A 13,421-nucleotide genomic window follows, 5' to 3' on the forward strand; every position below is an offset into this window, starting at 1 on the left:
TTCTGTCGATCTCCATGATTCGCTTTTGTTCCTTTTCACTTTAAATTTTGGTTATTAAATTTTTGCTATTATCTTAGCGGGCATCAAAGCTGTGTTTGATATTTTTCTTCCACCTTAACATCTCCCTGGAGTCCTCGAGGTTCCTCGACTTGTTTTCGGGAGGAAGTTTCTAACCTCACTAACTATTTGCTATAGCGTCTTCAATTCAGTCACAGTGGAGATTTGATTGTCCTCGAGCAATAGATTGCTATAATGGTGGGGCTTCAAGGAGACTCATATCAGGGGATTCATAATGATAGATTGTTCGAAAGATAAAACTTATTATAAGGCAAACTGCAAAGGTGATCCACCATTATATACTGCTGGTTCTCCAACTTAATTAATGATAAATTAAGTATGCCTTTTTTGGCTATCAATTTTACTTCTAAGTTCGCTCTCGTAAAATCTCCTCAAATCTCTCCATCTCAATAGCAATCGCACCATGTTTTTGCACTCTGTGCATTTTTATCACCATATGTGTTAAAATTTATTGCTCTGAAGCATAAATGGGAGGTCTGAAATTGTTTGTTTTAGGTAATAAAGGTCCCGAGTGATATCGGTCATTGAGATACATTCATAGATTTGCATGGGTTAAATATAGAAGCAATGGAGATTTTTTTAATATGGTTTTAAATTAATTTGTGTTCGTAAGTCAATGATGAATGATCGTGCGGATCATCTCCATAAAAAAAACTTCCAACTAGAACAAACAATAGGGCGAGGACTGGTATTCTGAAGAAGGGATCCACAGTCAAACCATCCTCCTCGGGGGGTTTTTCTTTCAACTTACCAGCCAACCTCATTTGGAATCTGAATTGCTTGAAAAATATGGAAAGGAAGTTGCTTTAAGCAAAGATCTTTCAAAGGATCATAGGTTCTCTCTGACTTTTCTTTTCTTGGGAGAAATGAATCAGACCAAGTGCCTCCTCTTATTAATGAATGACCAAGTGTCGCACGCAGTCAAGACAAGGGTCATATGGGGGAATCACCATGTCCATATCCTATCAGCAGCATATTTATTGATTGAGTCCTTCATTTTACTCCTATTTACTGAGATCTATTATTGTATTTCGATATAAACGAGAAAGATTCAAGTTTATGAAGTTAATCCATTATGATGTTTGAAGGAAGAATTTGTGGGACTCTGTTGCCTCAGCTCCAAGAGAGCTACAGGATCTTCTATTTTCGGATGCTAGTTGATGTTTATACACTCCTGTAATCTGGCCTTTATATTCTCACCGTAACATAGACAATGCTGTGAAGAACAAGACGGTGCCGTAGGATATTTTGATCGAGAAACAAGAAACTTGTGCAACTCATGCATTTAAGGAAAAAAAAATTGTCCGAACCAAAAACATTAGCTCATGTCAAGGCACTATAAAAGAAACGTGAAGTCTTGGATCATGTTTCTGGCTTGAGCAGCAATTTGATAGGTGGATGTAGTTGGGAAGGGGATTCAAGAAACAATGGATATACAAGGATGATTGTGAGGAAACAAGGACGAAACCAATACCATAACTAACGAGATATAATTGGATGGTGCTTCATATCATTCTTTTATCAATTGGTTTTAAATATATAGAAAGAAAGGCTCTAAGAGTACGTGACGAGATGTCTAGAAGGTTAGGATGCCGTCGTATCGTTCTGGTTGCGAAGTATATTTCTGCACATTGTTACATCACCGTCATCTTGGAAGCAGAGCATCCTGGTACTGGAGGAGAAGTATCTGTCGCATTCTTTGCTGCCTTCTAGCTTATTTTTTCATATTTCCTTCCTTTTCTTTAGTAAGACTGGCAAATGGGTATATGTAAACTTGTAAAATTATGATTATAAATCGATAAGATATTCCATGTCAACTGTCCAGCTCTATCTCTCGACTCGGTCTAATAACAAGTAGGTCTACTCTGTATTTAAAAAAAAAAAAAAATGAAAGCAACACGACAGATTTTTAAAGAAATATAATAATATCAAGTAAGATGGATGCATCAATGATTGCATTTACATAACATTTCTTTCCACCCTTCTTAGCACGGTGAAACCGCTGGCCTTCTCGTTGACCAATCACCTTTGTGGATTAAATTATTAACGTACTTCAACAAATTGTGAGGGGCTGATTAATGAGGCCAGATAATGCCTGTTTCAGCTATTAACTCAGCTTGCTTAAGACTTGATCAAATCATCACTGACCTCTTGGGAAGAGCTTTACGATCGATAAGATTAAAACTGACGAAAGAGACGTTGAAATATAATGAGATATATGTAGTAATCAACTGGACCAGCTTATGTTATGGTCCCCTGAATCTTGATGCAATGGATAACCATTTCTACAGTATTGTAGTAGGAAGTTGATATAATCATGAAAGAAACATCAGGGAATTGATTAATGAAGCAATGTGACGTCTACACAAGAGTGCGTCGTGTCATGACGGGCCGTGGCCCTACCTGCTCTCAGAGAATTGATAAGTGGGGTTCGCTCAAGTGGCTGAGCATGGAACCAGATTATGAATTCTTGAATTTTTGTTTCAACAAAACCCACCAAATCCATTTTCTGAGATCTGATAAGAGATCTTATTACTCTCTATCTACTTCTTTTATTCATTCTACAAACATTCCAGATAACACACTTCATTGAGAATCCAGAAAGTTGGTAGAATTACTCCCCTTTCTACCAAGGGACTCCATCATGGCTCTTGTCCGAATGCTATCGGTTTCGCTTCAAGTCTTATCTTTCTTCTTGCTTTCCTCACCACTCTTCTTTTTATCTTGCTGCAGGAGGTTCTCCTATTCTTCATTAGGCACAGCAACCTCGGTTGGTAGATCTTCATATCCTCTTGAATCTTTAACAAAGATCCTATCAGCCGAAGCTGAAAGAAAACCAACCCACGAGGCCACGATGCAGACAGAAGCCGCTTACCTCCTTGTATCAGAAAAATAAAACCAATGTTTAAGCTGGGAAAAAGGGACTGCTTTTAATGCTTGTAACAGATAAGACCTATCGGGTCGCTCATAATTGGACATCCGAACTCAATTCGGGCCAGGAGAGTTCGCTTGGGGATATTTGATTGCTGATTGATCCCAAGTGGACCTGAGCTAAGTTTCTCTTTAGCCCAATTTAATGGAGAAAAAGGCCCAAATAGCTTTGGCCCATGAGAGCATATGCCACTTTCGAAGTGGGCTCTCCCTTGACCCACTTACACCAAACCAAATGGTCCCTCAGCCATTTTCGTGTCAAGGGATGGCCTCCTGGAGCACCAGTGTGGAGGCTAACGGTCTCGTAATTAGTTAAGAAATCTCATATTAAGGTCCAAGATATGAGTCCGGTTAGCCATTGCATCGGGTTCAGGCTCAGGTTCGTGCTGATCCATGTCGAACGCCAGCACATCCCCAAGTACCCCCAAATCCGAGGCTTATCTCTCTGCGAATGGGCACAAATAGCCCAACAGGTACCCAATGCTTATATAAGTAAGCAACCCAACACAAATTAGAAAAAAAGTAAATAGTCTAATAAAAATACAAACAACTGACAAAGCATAAATAAAACTAGACGAAGATACAAAACATAAAACCACATATTTATATAATAAAAAAATCATAATATGCATAGGAGTATTAAAATATTAAACAATGAAATAAATTATTTTTTATATCATTAGGCATATCATATAATAGAAATAGTAAGTATGCGAATTTGTGCACTCATATATGTGCGCCGTGTGTGTGAAAGAGAAAGGACAAATCAGGAAGGAGGGAAGACAACTAAAAGAGCGGAAGAGATAGGTGGGCATGAGTGTGTATACGTGCAAGTGTGCATGAGAGCATCAAGCTTTAGACACATGCACCTCTCGCCAACATCACTGCCCTTTTCATTGGGTACTCTCTCCACCTTCATGACACTCCTACCAATGGCCCCCCTCCTTGTCCGCCCCCTCCCTTTACCTTATGTCCAAGTTGGCCTTCCCCTAAGGTGAAAGAATGCTCTCGCACCACTTTGTGTCTTCACCAATGCTGCCGTTGTCCTCTGCCTTATCTTGGCATTTTCTTCTTTTCTTTCAACCCCGCATCTGTCTTCTTTGCCACCATTCTCGCCCACGAGCCTCAGAGCAACTTTCCTTGCTCGTTTTGTGTGCAGCTTCCAGTGGCCAACCCCTTTTTAGAGGTTAAATGTTCTGGCCACCATATTGAGGAAGTAAGTTGTTTGTTAGAGGTTATTTGGATTGGGAGGGGTTAAATGTAGACTTAATCATGAAAAAATAATCTGATTTTTTTTTTGCAAAATAAATGATAAAGTGTTTTTTTTTTGTCTTTGCAAAATCTACTGATTCAACCTCATATGTATTGAGTATTTGTAGCCTAGATCTAGACATAGTGCATAGAGCTTAAAGTAGGGTCACTAAAGACCAGCTTTAGTCTAACCCAATCCAGACTCTTACATAGACTCAGCGCGAAGCCTGGCCCGAATTAATAAGACTTGTGGGCAACCCGAAACCCAAGATGTTTACTAAGACGAATTGCCCTACTTTCTAATAATCATCATCACGCTTGGAATGAAACAAACGAGTTTGAAATACGATGCAACTGCAAAATTATAGTTCGGATAGTGCGACGACCGGGGACTTGAGTTTGGGTAAAAGGTGAAGAGGATAATGTTCGGATATAGATGAATAAAAGAAAAAAAAAACGCCCCATGGCCATGGCCTTCAAAAGGAGCGAAACGCGGACTTCAGTGCCTCATGGCCTGATCTACTTGGGCTTCGCAAGCCCGCCGTACTCGTGGCAATCGATGTGCACGGTCTATGGATCCAAACCTCACGCCCATAGTTTTGATCTGATCGGAGAACTTGGATACGGAAGCTGGCACTGAAAGAGAGGAGGGTTCTAGAAAAAGAGCGACCATCCGTAACGAGAGGCACAGCCAACCTATGCTGGTTCTAAAAAACGCTACATTCCCCTTGATTCGGTGGGCGGGTTGGTGGATTTTGGAAACTTGCGTTTTTTTTCTTTTATTATGTCCCCTTGTCGCACCCCTCGCGCTTTTCCTCTGCCTTGCGGGCCCACTTGTCCAAGACTAAAAGCAATGCTAGGCCCATCAGATGATGGGCTTCGAAAGCACCCTACGAGGTTGGAACCCGCGCTTAACGTGAACAGCAAACAGGGCAGGTAGTCTTCTAGTGTAGCTCCACATGCGCGCGAAGGACCATCTATTCTGACCCCTCTACATAAGCAATCATTGATGTATTAAAAACTGAGGTATCAGACTACCGGCAGCTAAAATAATAAAGCGATATTGACTCTTGTTTGATGTACATCTTGATTGCACGTAGTAAGAAACTCGCGTACTATAAAAAAATATTCTTTCATGTTCTCCCAGATGACAGAGATAAGATCATAAGAACCGTGGGCATTTTAAGAAGAGTAAATATAATCTGTGGGCTGGGCCCTTGAGAGGGAGGCCCGGATCAGGAGTCCTTACAGCACACGGTGACCATATTCCAGAAGCATCCGCTTTTAGTTTTGAGGCCGGAGAGTGGTATGATGTAAACCCCATCCCTATCCCTATTCCCTCGCCGCTCCCTTACCCCTATTGCCGTTATCCTTTCTCGCTCTCTTATATATACACTCTTCCCTCCACTGCTCCGTTAATTCTTAGTCCAAGAGATAGCAGCAGGAAGAATAAAGGGGGCCAACGTCGACGATGTCTGCTTACTGTGGAAAATATCGCGGTATTCCATATATCTCTCCTACTCTTTCTTGTTCTGAAAAAGATTTCATTTCTGATGTCGTACTCTTTGGTGGTATGAAAAAGGGGTGATTTTTTTGATGTGATGAATTGTATTATTCCTTTTTGGGCGAACAAAAATTCGATTTTTTTTCTCGTCTTGGATGAACCTGCTTATTGTTTCTTGGCCCGAAAGGTTTTAGATTTTTCCCTTTGAATCTTCGAATTTTTCTTGCCCTTAAAAATTTGTTCTTTCTTTCCTCTAACGTTGTTTCTTCATGGACAAAAAAGGATTTAATTTTTCAGTGCCTTGGCACTTCTTCTTGGCTGTAGAGTTATTGTTTTTTCGCTTCCCCTTCTTTGATGACACGAGTTTCGTTACTTCAAAAAAAAAAAAAATTCCATTCTTTTTTGTTTGTCGCGTGAGCATTAATCTTGGATTTCTTGGATGTTTCTTATTATTTTTTTTCGTCTTAGTTTTTTATGTGGGTTTTGATTATCGTGATCTTTTTGCTGGGGTTTTTCCACTCCCTCCTTAACTGGCTACGACTATAGGGCAGATCATAATAGAGATTCTTCCCAAGATCTTATTTTTTTTTGTGGGAATTCCGCTTTCCTGGTATTGTTTACTGGTCTTTTTCGCCTCCTTAAGTATCTTATCCATGAGTCGTGAAACTGGTTTTATCTTATCCATGAGTCGTGAAACTGGTTTTGTTTATTTTATCTTTTCAATTTTAAGTGTCTTGTCTAGAATCATGAAAGAGAACTAGGACTTCTGATCTTGATATAGGTTAAGTTTTTTGAATTTTAATGGCCAGTGTTGATGCTGCGTTCGTGTATTATATAGTGTTCTAATGATTTCTTGAAAATTAATCTCCTAAAATGCCCTTCTCTAGCAAGGATTTTAAGCACCGGCAAACTTTTTTTTTTTTGGACTGGGCAGCACAAATCTTCTATCATGTACAATGCGACAAACTATTCCTAATTCCTAATAGTATTCTCTTCCTTTCTTTCTTTCTTTTTTTTAAGTTCTTCCCTAGAATTTGACCAACCATCCATTCAGGCTCTAAAAAAAGAAAAAAAAAATGTGGTGCATCAGTTTTAACCTCTATATGTAGTTCACACAGAAGAACTTTTAGTGTTTCTCTTGGTGATCAAATTTTATCCGATTAAATAGTGGGACTTAAGGTTACTTAAGCTGCTTTATGGCCTAAATACCAAAAGAGGGGCTCTTGCGGAAGTCCTTGATGTGTCCATAAAAATCGAGCTTGAATTGAGGATACCTTAAGCCTGCTTGTACTAGTCTAGTCTTTGGGCTTGCATTTCTCTTAGCCTGTTTGGTCATGCATAAGCACAATCTGGACTTGTTTGCACTTCTTCAAATCAAAAAGCTTGTGTGTTGTGGCCTTCCCAGCTCTGTTGTCACAATAAGCTATAGCTTTTCAATAGCTGAATCCCAAGTGCAGTCAGCTATATCATGTTGCTATCATCATAGTGGAAATTGTTAAAATGTATGTCTTGATCGGATGCTTGCACAACTGCTTTGAAATTCTGTCTTTATTCAAAACTTTACACCCTGCTTTGTCAATGCAAAATAAAAATTTGTCTTTTTTTTTTTTTTGTTTCTTTCAGAATCTTGTTATTGTCATTGTATGAGCATCTCCATCCTCTAGTTTTCTGTTTGAGATATATGATGATTTGTAAGCTTCTACCTTTCTTCTGTTCAAGACAGATTCTAATTTTCCCTTTTCTTGTAGATGAACTCATTGCCAATGCAGCTTACATTGGCACCCCTGGTAAGGGGATTCTCGCAGCTGACGAATCCACCGGCACCATTGGCAAGCGTCTTGCCAGCATCAATGTGGAGAACGTCGAAGCCAATCGCCGTGCTCTACGGGAGCTCCTTTTCTGCACACCAGGTGCTCTGCAGTACCTCAGCGGCGTCATCCTTTTCGAAGAGACCCTCTACCAGAAGACAGCTGACGGAAAACCGTTTGTTGAAGTCCTCAAGGAAGGAGGGGTCCTCCCTGGCATCAAGGTAGACAAAGGTACTGTGGAGCTTGCTGGTACCAATGGCGAGACCACGACACAAGGCCATGATGATCTTGGCAAGCGCTGCACCAAGTACTATGAAGCAGGGGCTCGTTTTGCCAAGTGGCGTGCTGTCCTGAAGATCGGCCCGACAGAGCCATCCCAGCTTGCAATCAATGAGAATGCTAACGGGTTGGCTCGGTATGCCATCATCTGCCAGGAGAATGGCCTTGTTCCAATTGTGGAGCCTGAGATCCTTGTTGATGGGCCCCATGATATCAACCGCTGCGCTGAGGTGACAGAGCGGGTGCTTGCTGCTTGTTACAAGGCATTGAACGATCACCATGTTCTCTTGGAAGGAAGTCTCTTGAAGCCAAACATGGTGACTCCTGGGTCGGACTCAAAGAAGGTCGCTCCAGAGGTAGTGGCTGAGTGCACTGTGCGTGCTCTCCTAAGAACTGTCCCGGCAGCTGTTCCAGCCATCGTCTTCCTTTCCGGTGGTCAAAGTGAGGAGGAGGCGACTTTGAACCTGAATGCGATGAACCAGCTTAAGGGGAAGAAGCCATGGTCACTCTCTTTCTCATTTGGCCGTGCACTGCAGCAGAGCACACTCAAGACATGGGCTGGAAAAGAGGAGAATGTTGAGAAGGCAAGGGCTGCTTTCCTCTGTAGGTGCAAGGCCAATTCAGAGGCCACCCTAGGGGCATACAAGGGAGATGCTGCAAGGGGAGAGGGTGTCTCGGAGAGCCTCCATGTCAAGGACTACAAATACTGATTTTGGTTCCTCGAGGTTTCTGGCTTGCTTTTAAATGAGGTTGTTGGATTACTAGCTGTTCAGCACTTCTTCGCCACTAGCCAGGTCTCGTTAGGATTTCCTAACCTGAGGGTATTTGGTACCTCGGCAGGTACGAGTCTTTGAATGTTTGCTTCTCCTGGTTTATACAGTTCAGTTCTCTCTTTCCTTTTCCAACTCCAATGGTTGCTTCTCTGTAATGAAGTCATCTTTGAATATAGGTATCTGCCATGTATGATTATCTTCCTTATGTGGTCTTCTTGTTCTCTATTCGTCGTCTTTCCATGATTCAGTACTAGTCCAATTGTGCGAGCATCGTTTTCTATATTTCTAATTGTTTTTAAGAGATTCGAGAAGCTTCTTTTTCTCTGATTGGATTAAGATATGAGATTTTTCTTCCTCGTGGTTTTTGCCCTTCTTTCCTTTTTTTTTGTTGTTGTTTTTTTTTTTGTCTCCTGTTTTCCGATGCCTCCTGCTGAAGTAGGCTGGTCTTGCCTGTTATCCATGGATGGTAGAGTCATCTGAGAACTAGGAGTCCAGAAGAGGAAACAGTCAGTGTTCGTCGAGGAATCTTGCCATTGGATTTGTCTGTGCCTCTCCCATGGAGGCTGTAAAGAGAAGAGAAGCGGTATACGAGGAGGATGTGGGTCTAGAGAGATGGTGGCGGAAGGGGACCGAGGAGAAGGGAAAAGATGGGATCCGGTGGAGTTGGTAGGATAACGTGAATGGAGCGCATGTGCGTGTTTACGGTGGCCGGAGATATCTGATTCGGGTGCGCGAGAACGCTGTTCATGGGCTTTTAATAACACTGCAAGCCCGGTAATGAGAACATTTAGACGTGCGAAGCAGCAACCGTAGGCGCCTGCGGTATGTCGCTCGGATGGTACACAAATCCATCGAAGTAGGGTGGAAAAATGTAATTTAGCAGAGGAGCATTTTCCTACCTCGCATTGGGACTGAACAAAGGCTAGGCCACTCGAAAGGATATACAATTTCATGAGAGGGCGTTAAGAATTTGATGTGGAGCTCGAATAACACCAAATTAAAATTCAGAAAATAGCTCTAAATAGCAGGATTAGGAGAGAACAGAAGTTTGAGAGCCACCTAATTTTTTGTTTTAAATAAAAAATCGCCGAAGGACAGCACCTGACAACAAAACCAGAATCACCAAACTAGCTCATTACGTAACACAGTTAAATGAGAACGCCGCATGGGATGAACGCTAAACTATTGCGGACTTTCCTGACCATGACCCCATCTTCAAATATTTTTCCTTTCAAGCTGAAGGCTTGACGAGAATTGGTGGAAAATCAAATAACAAGACCTTATCGATGGCTGCAGTGAATTTTTCTGCGTACTCGAGGTGGCTGGGATGGTTGGCATAAGTTGCTAGGTCATTTGGGCTTCTAAATGTCAACAAGAACATGTGAGTGAAGCCTTGTGTGACCATGTCCTCGCTCAGCACATTCTGTCCCCTGCATCAGAATGAAAAATAAGAATAGCTGTTACGGTCGAAGCACCAATAACTCATTATAGACTTGATAATTTTCGAATTAAAAAGGCCCGAAACCATCACCGATCTGACTCATGTCCACACAAATATTCACTTTTTGGTGTTGGGGGGGATTATTGTGGGTCGGAGCAAACTGATCAAGCGAAAACACTTTCTTGCAACTCTGGTAGGAAATTAGCAAGTCTTCGCACAACATTAAGAAGAAATTTTAAATATAAATAGAGAAGAATCCATGTTCCTCGCCTGAGGCAGAACACGCTGGTTATGACATGTATAATATAGACATCGTGCTAGTTTTGAAGAGTATCAGTTTTAGTTTGCCTCAGTACAAGATCATTGCAGATTGTGTTTACCTTGTACCCGAGTACTCCCATAGCTAGAAAATACTCGGAAAATATCCTTATATGATAAACTTTCACCAAAACTAAATAATATGTCAGGAACCATCATGGAAAACAAGAGTAAGGATCAGTAGTACCATTCGAATGATTTAACAGTGTCCATTTCAGCAACGAGATTTTGCATCCCTTCCATCAGCTTCTCCACTACGACGCCATCCTTGAACTTCACCAGAACCAAATGCTTGAAGTCTCCCATCGGTCGATCGCTCAAGCAGGAGCAATAGTTCTTGCCAAGATCGGGGTTAAGGCTGTCAAAATTTAAGAGTTCGTTCATGGACCATCGTCAGAAGCACCACAGTGAAGCATCACCCCTTTCTCCAACAATATCTTCCAAAATATTCCATGTGCCCCACAGGGCACAACTGCGGGGATCCCACCACCGTGATCTCGTCAGAAATTTCTTCGATGAAGAGATTGGAGTTTTCTTCGATGAGCTGTCTAGATCAGGAAGTTATTCTTTTTTTTTTGGTTTTATATGCTTTTAGAGGGTACTATCATGACATGACGATATATTCTTTTTCTCCTGGCTTATCTCAGGGGCTCCAAATTACGTGCCTGTGATCAAGCCAAGGATGATCATGCATATGATTCTCTTCTTTAGCTCTGGCTGCTGTCAGGACCATTTCAACGGATATATGTGCTCATGGGGGAAGTTTTACGAGCAATACGATGCATGATGTAAGTCGAGTCTGCCTCCATGAACCTTGGACTCTTTGAACTCTTGAACGCTTGAAGTGTGCTTCCCACCTCTAACCGAGTCAAATAGTTGCTCAAAGTATATAAAGCTACACGGGTCATTCAAAAGATCAGCATATCTTGCTTCACAATTTGCATCAATTCACCGTGAAGTCCGCATAACTAAAGCACTGGATAAAGGTGCAGAGCACATGCTTCCTCATCAGACATTAAAACATGTTCGGATGAAGAGCCACCGACTTCAAAATGATTCACGTGTGGTGTCAGAGAGGCAGGTAAAAGGTTACAGTGTTAGAGTAACTCGGCTGACCTGTTCCAGAGTTTCATAGTTTATGCCAAAAGATGCCCAAGGTTTAGAAGGAATAACTAGGGAATGAAGAGAGACAGGCTAATGCCTTTAAAAATATTTTTTTTATAAAAATATAATTTTTGAAAAGTAGATTTCTGGAAAGAGGCATGTTTGGTTGATCATGAAAAAAGGTGATAGATTTCTAGAATACTTATATTTGATTGACCATCCACTTTTCTGAAAAAGTTATGTATAATTTCCATCATACTCTTAATAAAAATTAGGTCTTTAATACTTTGGTTCAAATAAAAATGCTTAATTTGATGTTGAAGGGCCTTTTTTAGAACTAATAAAAATGTTTCGATTTTTGACTCATGAAAAAGTAATTTTTCCATATTTCTCATAAAAAAAACTTTTTCTTGAAACGTGGGAATTATATTCCCATAGAAATACAACTTTTTCGCCTCTTAGATAACTTCAATCAAATAAGAAACATCTTTTTACTTTTCTGTTGACCATACTTTTCTTCCTACTTTTTCTGCAAACCAAACGAGCTCTAAGAGGGATCTCTTTCTATAGACCTCTATAGATCACATCAATAATTGTGAGGACCCATGCGGGCGTGTGTTTAGTCCCACATCGGTTATTCGCTAGGTAGATCTTGGGTACTTATACAAGATCAAGGAACCCAAACAATACCTTCCGGCTAGCCATTTTGAGTGAGGTCCTGGGTTGTTACAAATGGTATCAGAGCGGATCCGACCCATAACTTATGTGGACTACAGGACATTGCAGCACGTATCCATTGAGGTTGACCACAGACCGATCGTGGTGTTTGTGATTAGATTTGAATGGATTTGAATCCTTAGCCTGACGAGGACGTCAGAGCTTGAACGGGGAGAGTATGTGAGGACCCGTGCGGGCGTGTGTTTAGTCCCACATCGGTTATTCGCTGGGTAGATCTTGGATACTTATACATGATCAAGGAATCCAAACAATATCTTCCGGCTAGCCATTTTGGGTGAGATCTCGGGTTGTTACAATAATAGATCTAGGAATACAAAAAATATCGTCTGCGAGAACGGAAACAGCTAGAGTCATGAACCACATCGACGGTATCAGGTGAGTTGATTTTATCTAGCAAACAAAAAACCAAGGATGATTTTGCGAATAAAGTCCACATTCGTATAAAACACCGAAAGGCCATGGAAATGGAGCAAAACATGAAAGGCAAGGCCGACACTTTTCCCTCCCTGTTGAGAAATCCAAGGAATGGTAGAGAAGGAGAAGCGAGGAGCATAACACACCCCTTTATGAGAAGCTTGAAGGACATTCTTTCTAGAGGGGAATGCCACCAAAAATCTGTTGTAGCTAAGATGACAGGGGTTCTTCCAATCAAAGTTGTAGCTTGAAGGACATCCTTTTAGCAAGCTGAGAATTGGAAATAGGGCAGTCGTTGAGTGTGGCAACATTAATAACCTCCGAGCGTAGAGCCTGAAGAATGTCAGATCTAGTCTCAAGGTCAAACGGAGGGAAAATCCTCGACTTTTCCGGCCGACCTCTAGTTTCAAATTGCTTAGCAAGAAGAACAGAAGGGAGGGCCCTACAGATCCGGAAAGATTGCCTGATTCTATGACAGAAGAAGCAGATCAGAGCTTTCCGACATTCCTTCTTAAAATGACCAGCTTGCCACAACGGAAGCAACTACCTTTTTTTGAAAGGAAAAAAGGATAGTCTTACCCGCAGCTGCTTCCGAACAGGTTGAGAGAGCACCTCTTTTGAGGGAGGAGCTTGACGCGCCTTACCAAAAATCCCACTTTTTGGAGCTTGGCTTGCAAGGGAGGGGTCTTTATCAGTAAGATTCTGAGATGTCGCAGAGAACCGGCGAGAGAGAGGTTTTTTCGGAGGAGGGTAGCAAAGAAAGTACTCGCGAGAGGCGAAGC

At 41.5% G+C, this 13,421-nt stretch overlaps 2 protein-coding genes across 2 annotated transcripts; one reads left to right on the forward strand and one right to left on the reverse strand.

Annotated features, from left to right (window-relative positions):
• The first annotated feature begins 5,576 nt into the window (after positions 1 to 5,576).
• LOC120107693 (fructose-bisphosphate aldolase 1, cytoplasmic-like) lies at positions 5,577 to 8,849 on the forward strand. The gene is made up of 2 exons (XM_039121085.1): positions 5,577 to 5,759; positions 7,513 to 8,849. The coding sequence occupies exons 1-2, from the start codon at positions 5,732 to 5,734 to the stop codon at positions 8,559 to 8,561; spliced, it is 1,077 nt and encodes a 358-aa protein (XP_038977013.1). The 5' UTR covers positions 5,577 to 5,731; the 3' UTR covers positions 8,562 to 8,849.
• A 772-nt stretch (positions 8,850 to 9,621) lies between these two features.
• LOC120107694 (stress-response A/B barrel domain-containing protein At5g22580-like) lies at positions 9,622 to 11,260 on the reverse strand. Its single transcript, XM_039121086.1, has 2 exons — positions 10,571 to 11,260; positions 9,622 to 10,054 (listed from the first exon to the last, which is right to left on the reverse strand). The coding sequence occupies exons 1-2, from the start codon at positions 10,765 to 10,767 to the stop codon at positions 9,856 to 9,858; spliced, it is 396 nt and encodes a 131-aa protein (XP_038977014.1). The 5' UTR covers positions 10,768 to 11,260; the 3' UTR covers positions 9,622 to 9,855.
• Between the last annotated feature and the right edge of the window lie 2,161 nt (positions 11,261 to 13,421).

Source organism: Phoenix dactylifera, unplaced genomic scaffold (assembly GCF_009389715.1).
Source record: "Phoenix dactylifera cultivar Barhee BC4 unplaced genomic scaffold, palm_55x_up_171113_PBpolish2nd_filt_p 000962F, whole genome shotgun sequence".
Taxonomy (NCBI): Eukaryota; Viridiplantae; Streptophyta; class Magnoliopsida; order Arecales; family Arecaceae; genus Phoenix; species Phoenix dactylifera.

What these genes read in the sequence shown, in the direction of transcription:
- LOC120107693 (XM_039121085.1), top strand. Translation starts at nt 5,732, where the DNA reads ATGTCTGCTTACTGTGGAAAATATCGCG. An exon ending in TTACTGTGGAAAATATCGCG is followed by an intron (nt 5,760 to 7,512) that starts GTATTCCATATA and finishes CTTTTCTTGTAG; the next exon opens with ATGAACTCATTGCCAATGCA.
- LOC120107694 (XM_039121086.1), bottom strand. Translation starts at nt 10,767, where the DNA reads ATGAACGAACTCTTAAATTTTGACAGCCTTAACCCCGATCTTGGCAAG. An exon ending in ACTGTTAAATCATTCGAATG is followed by an intron (nt 10,055 to 10,570) that starts GTACTACTGATC and finishes ATTCTGATGCAG; the next exon opens with GGGACAGAATGTGCTGAGCG.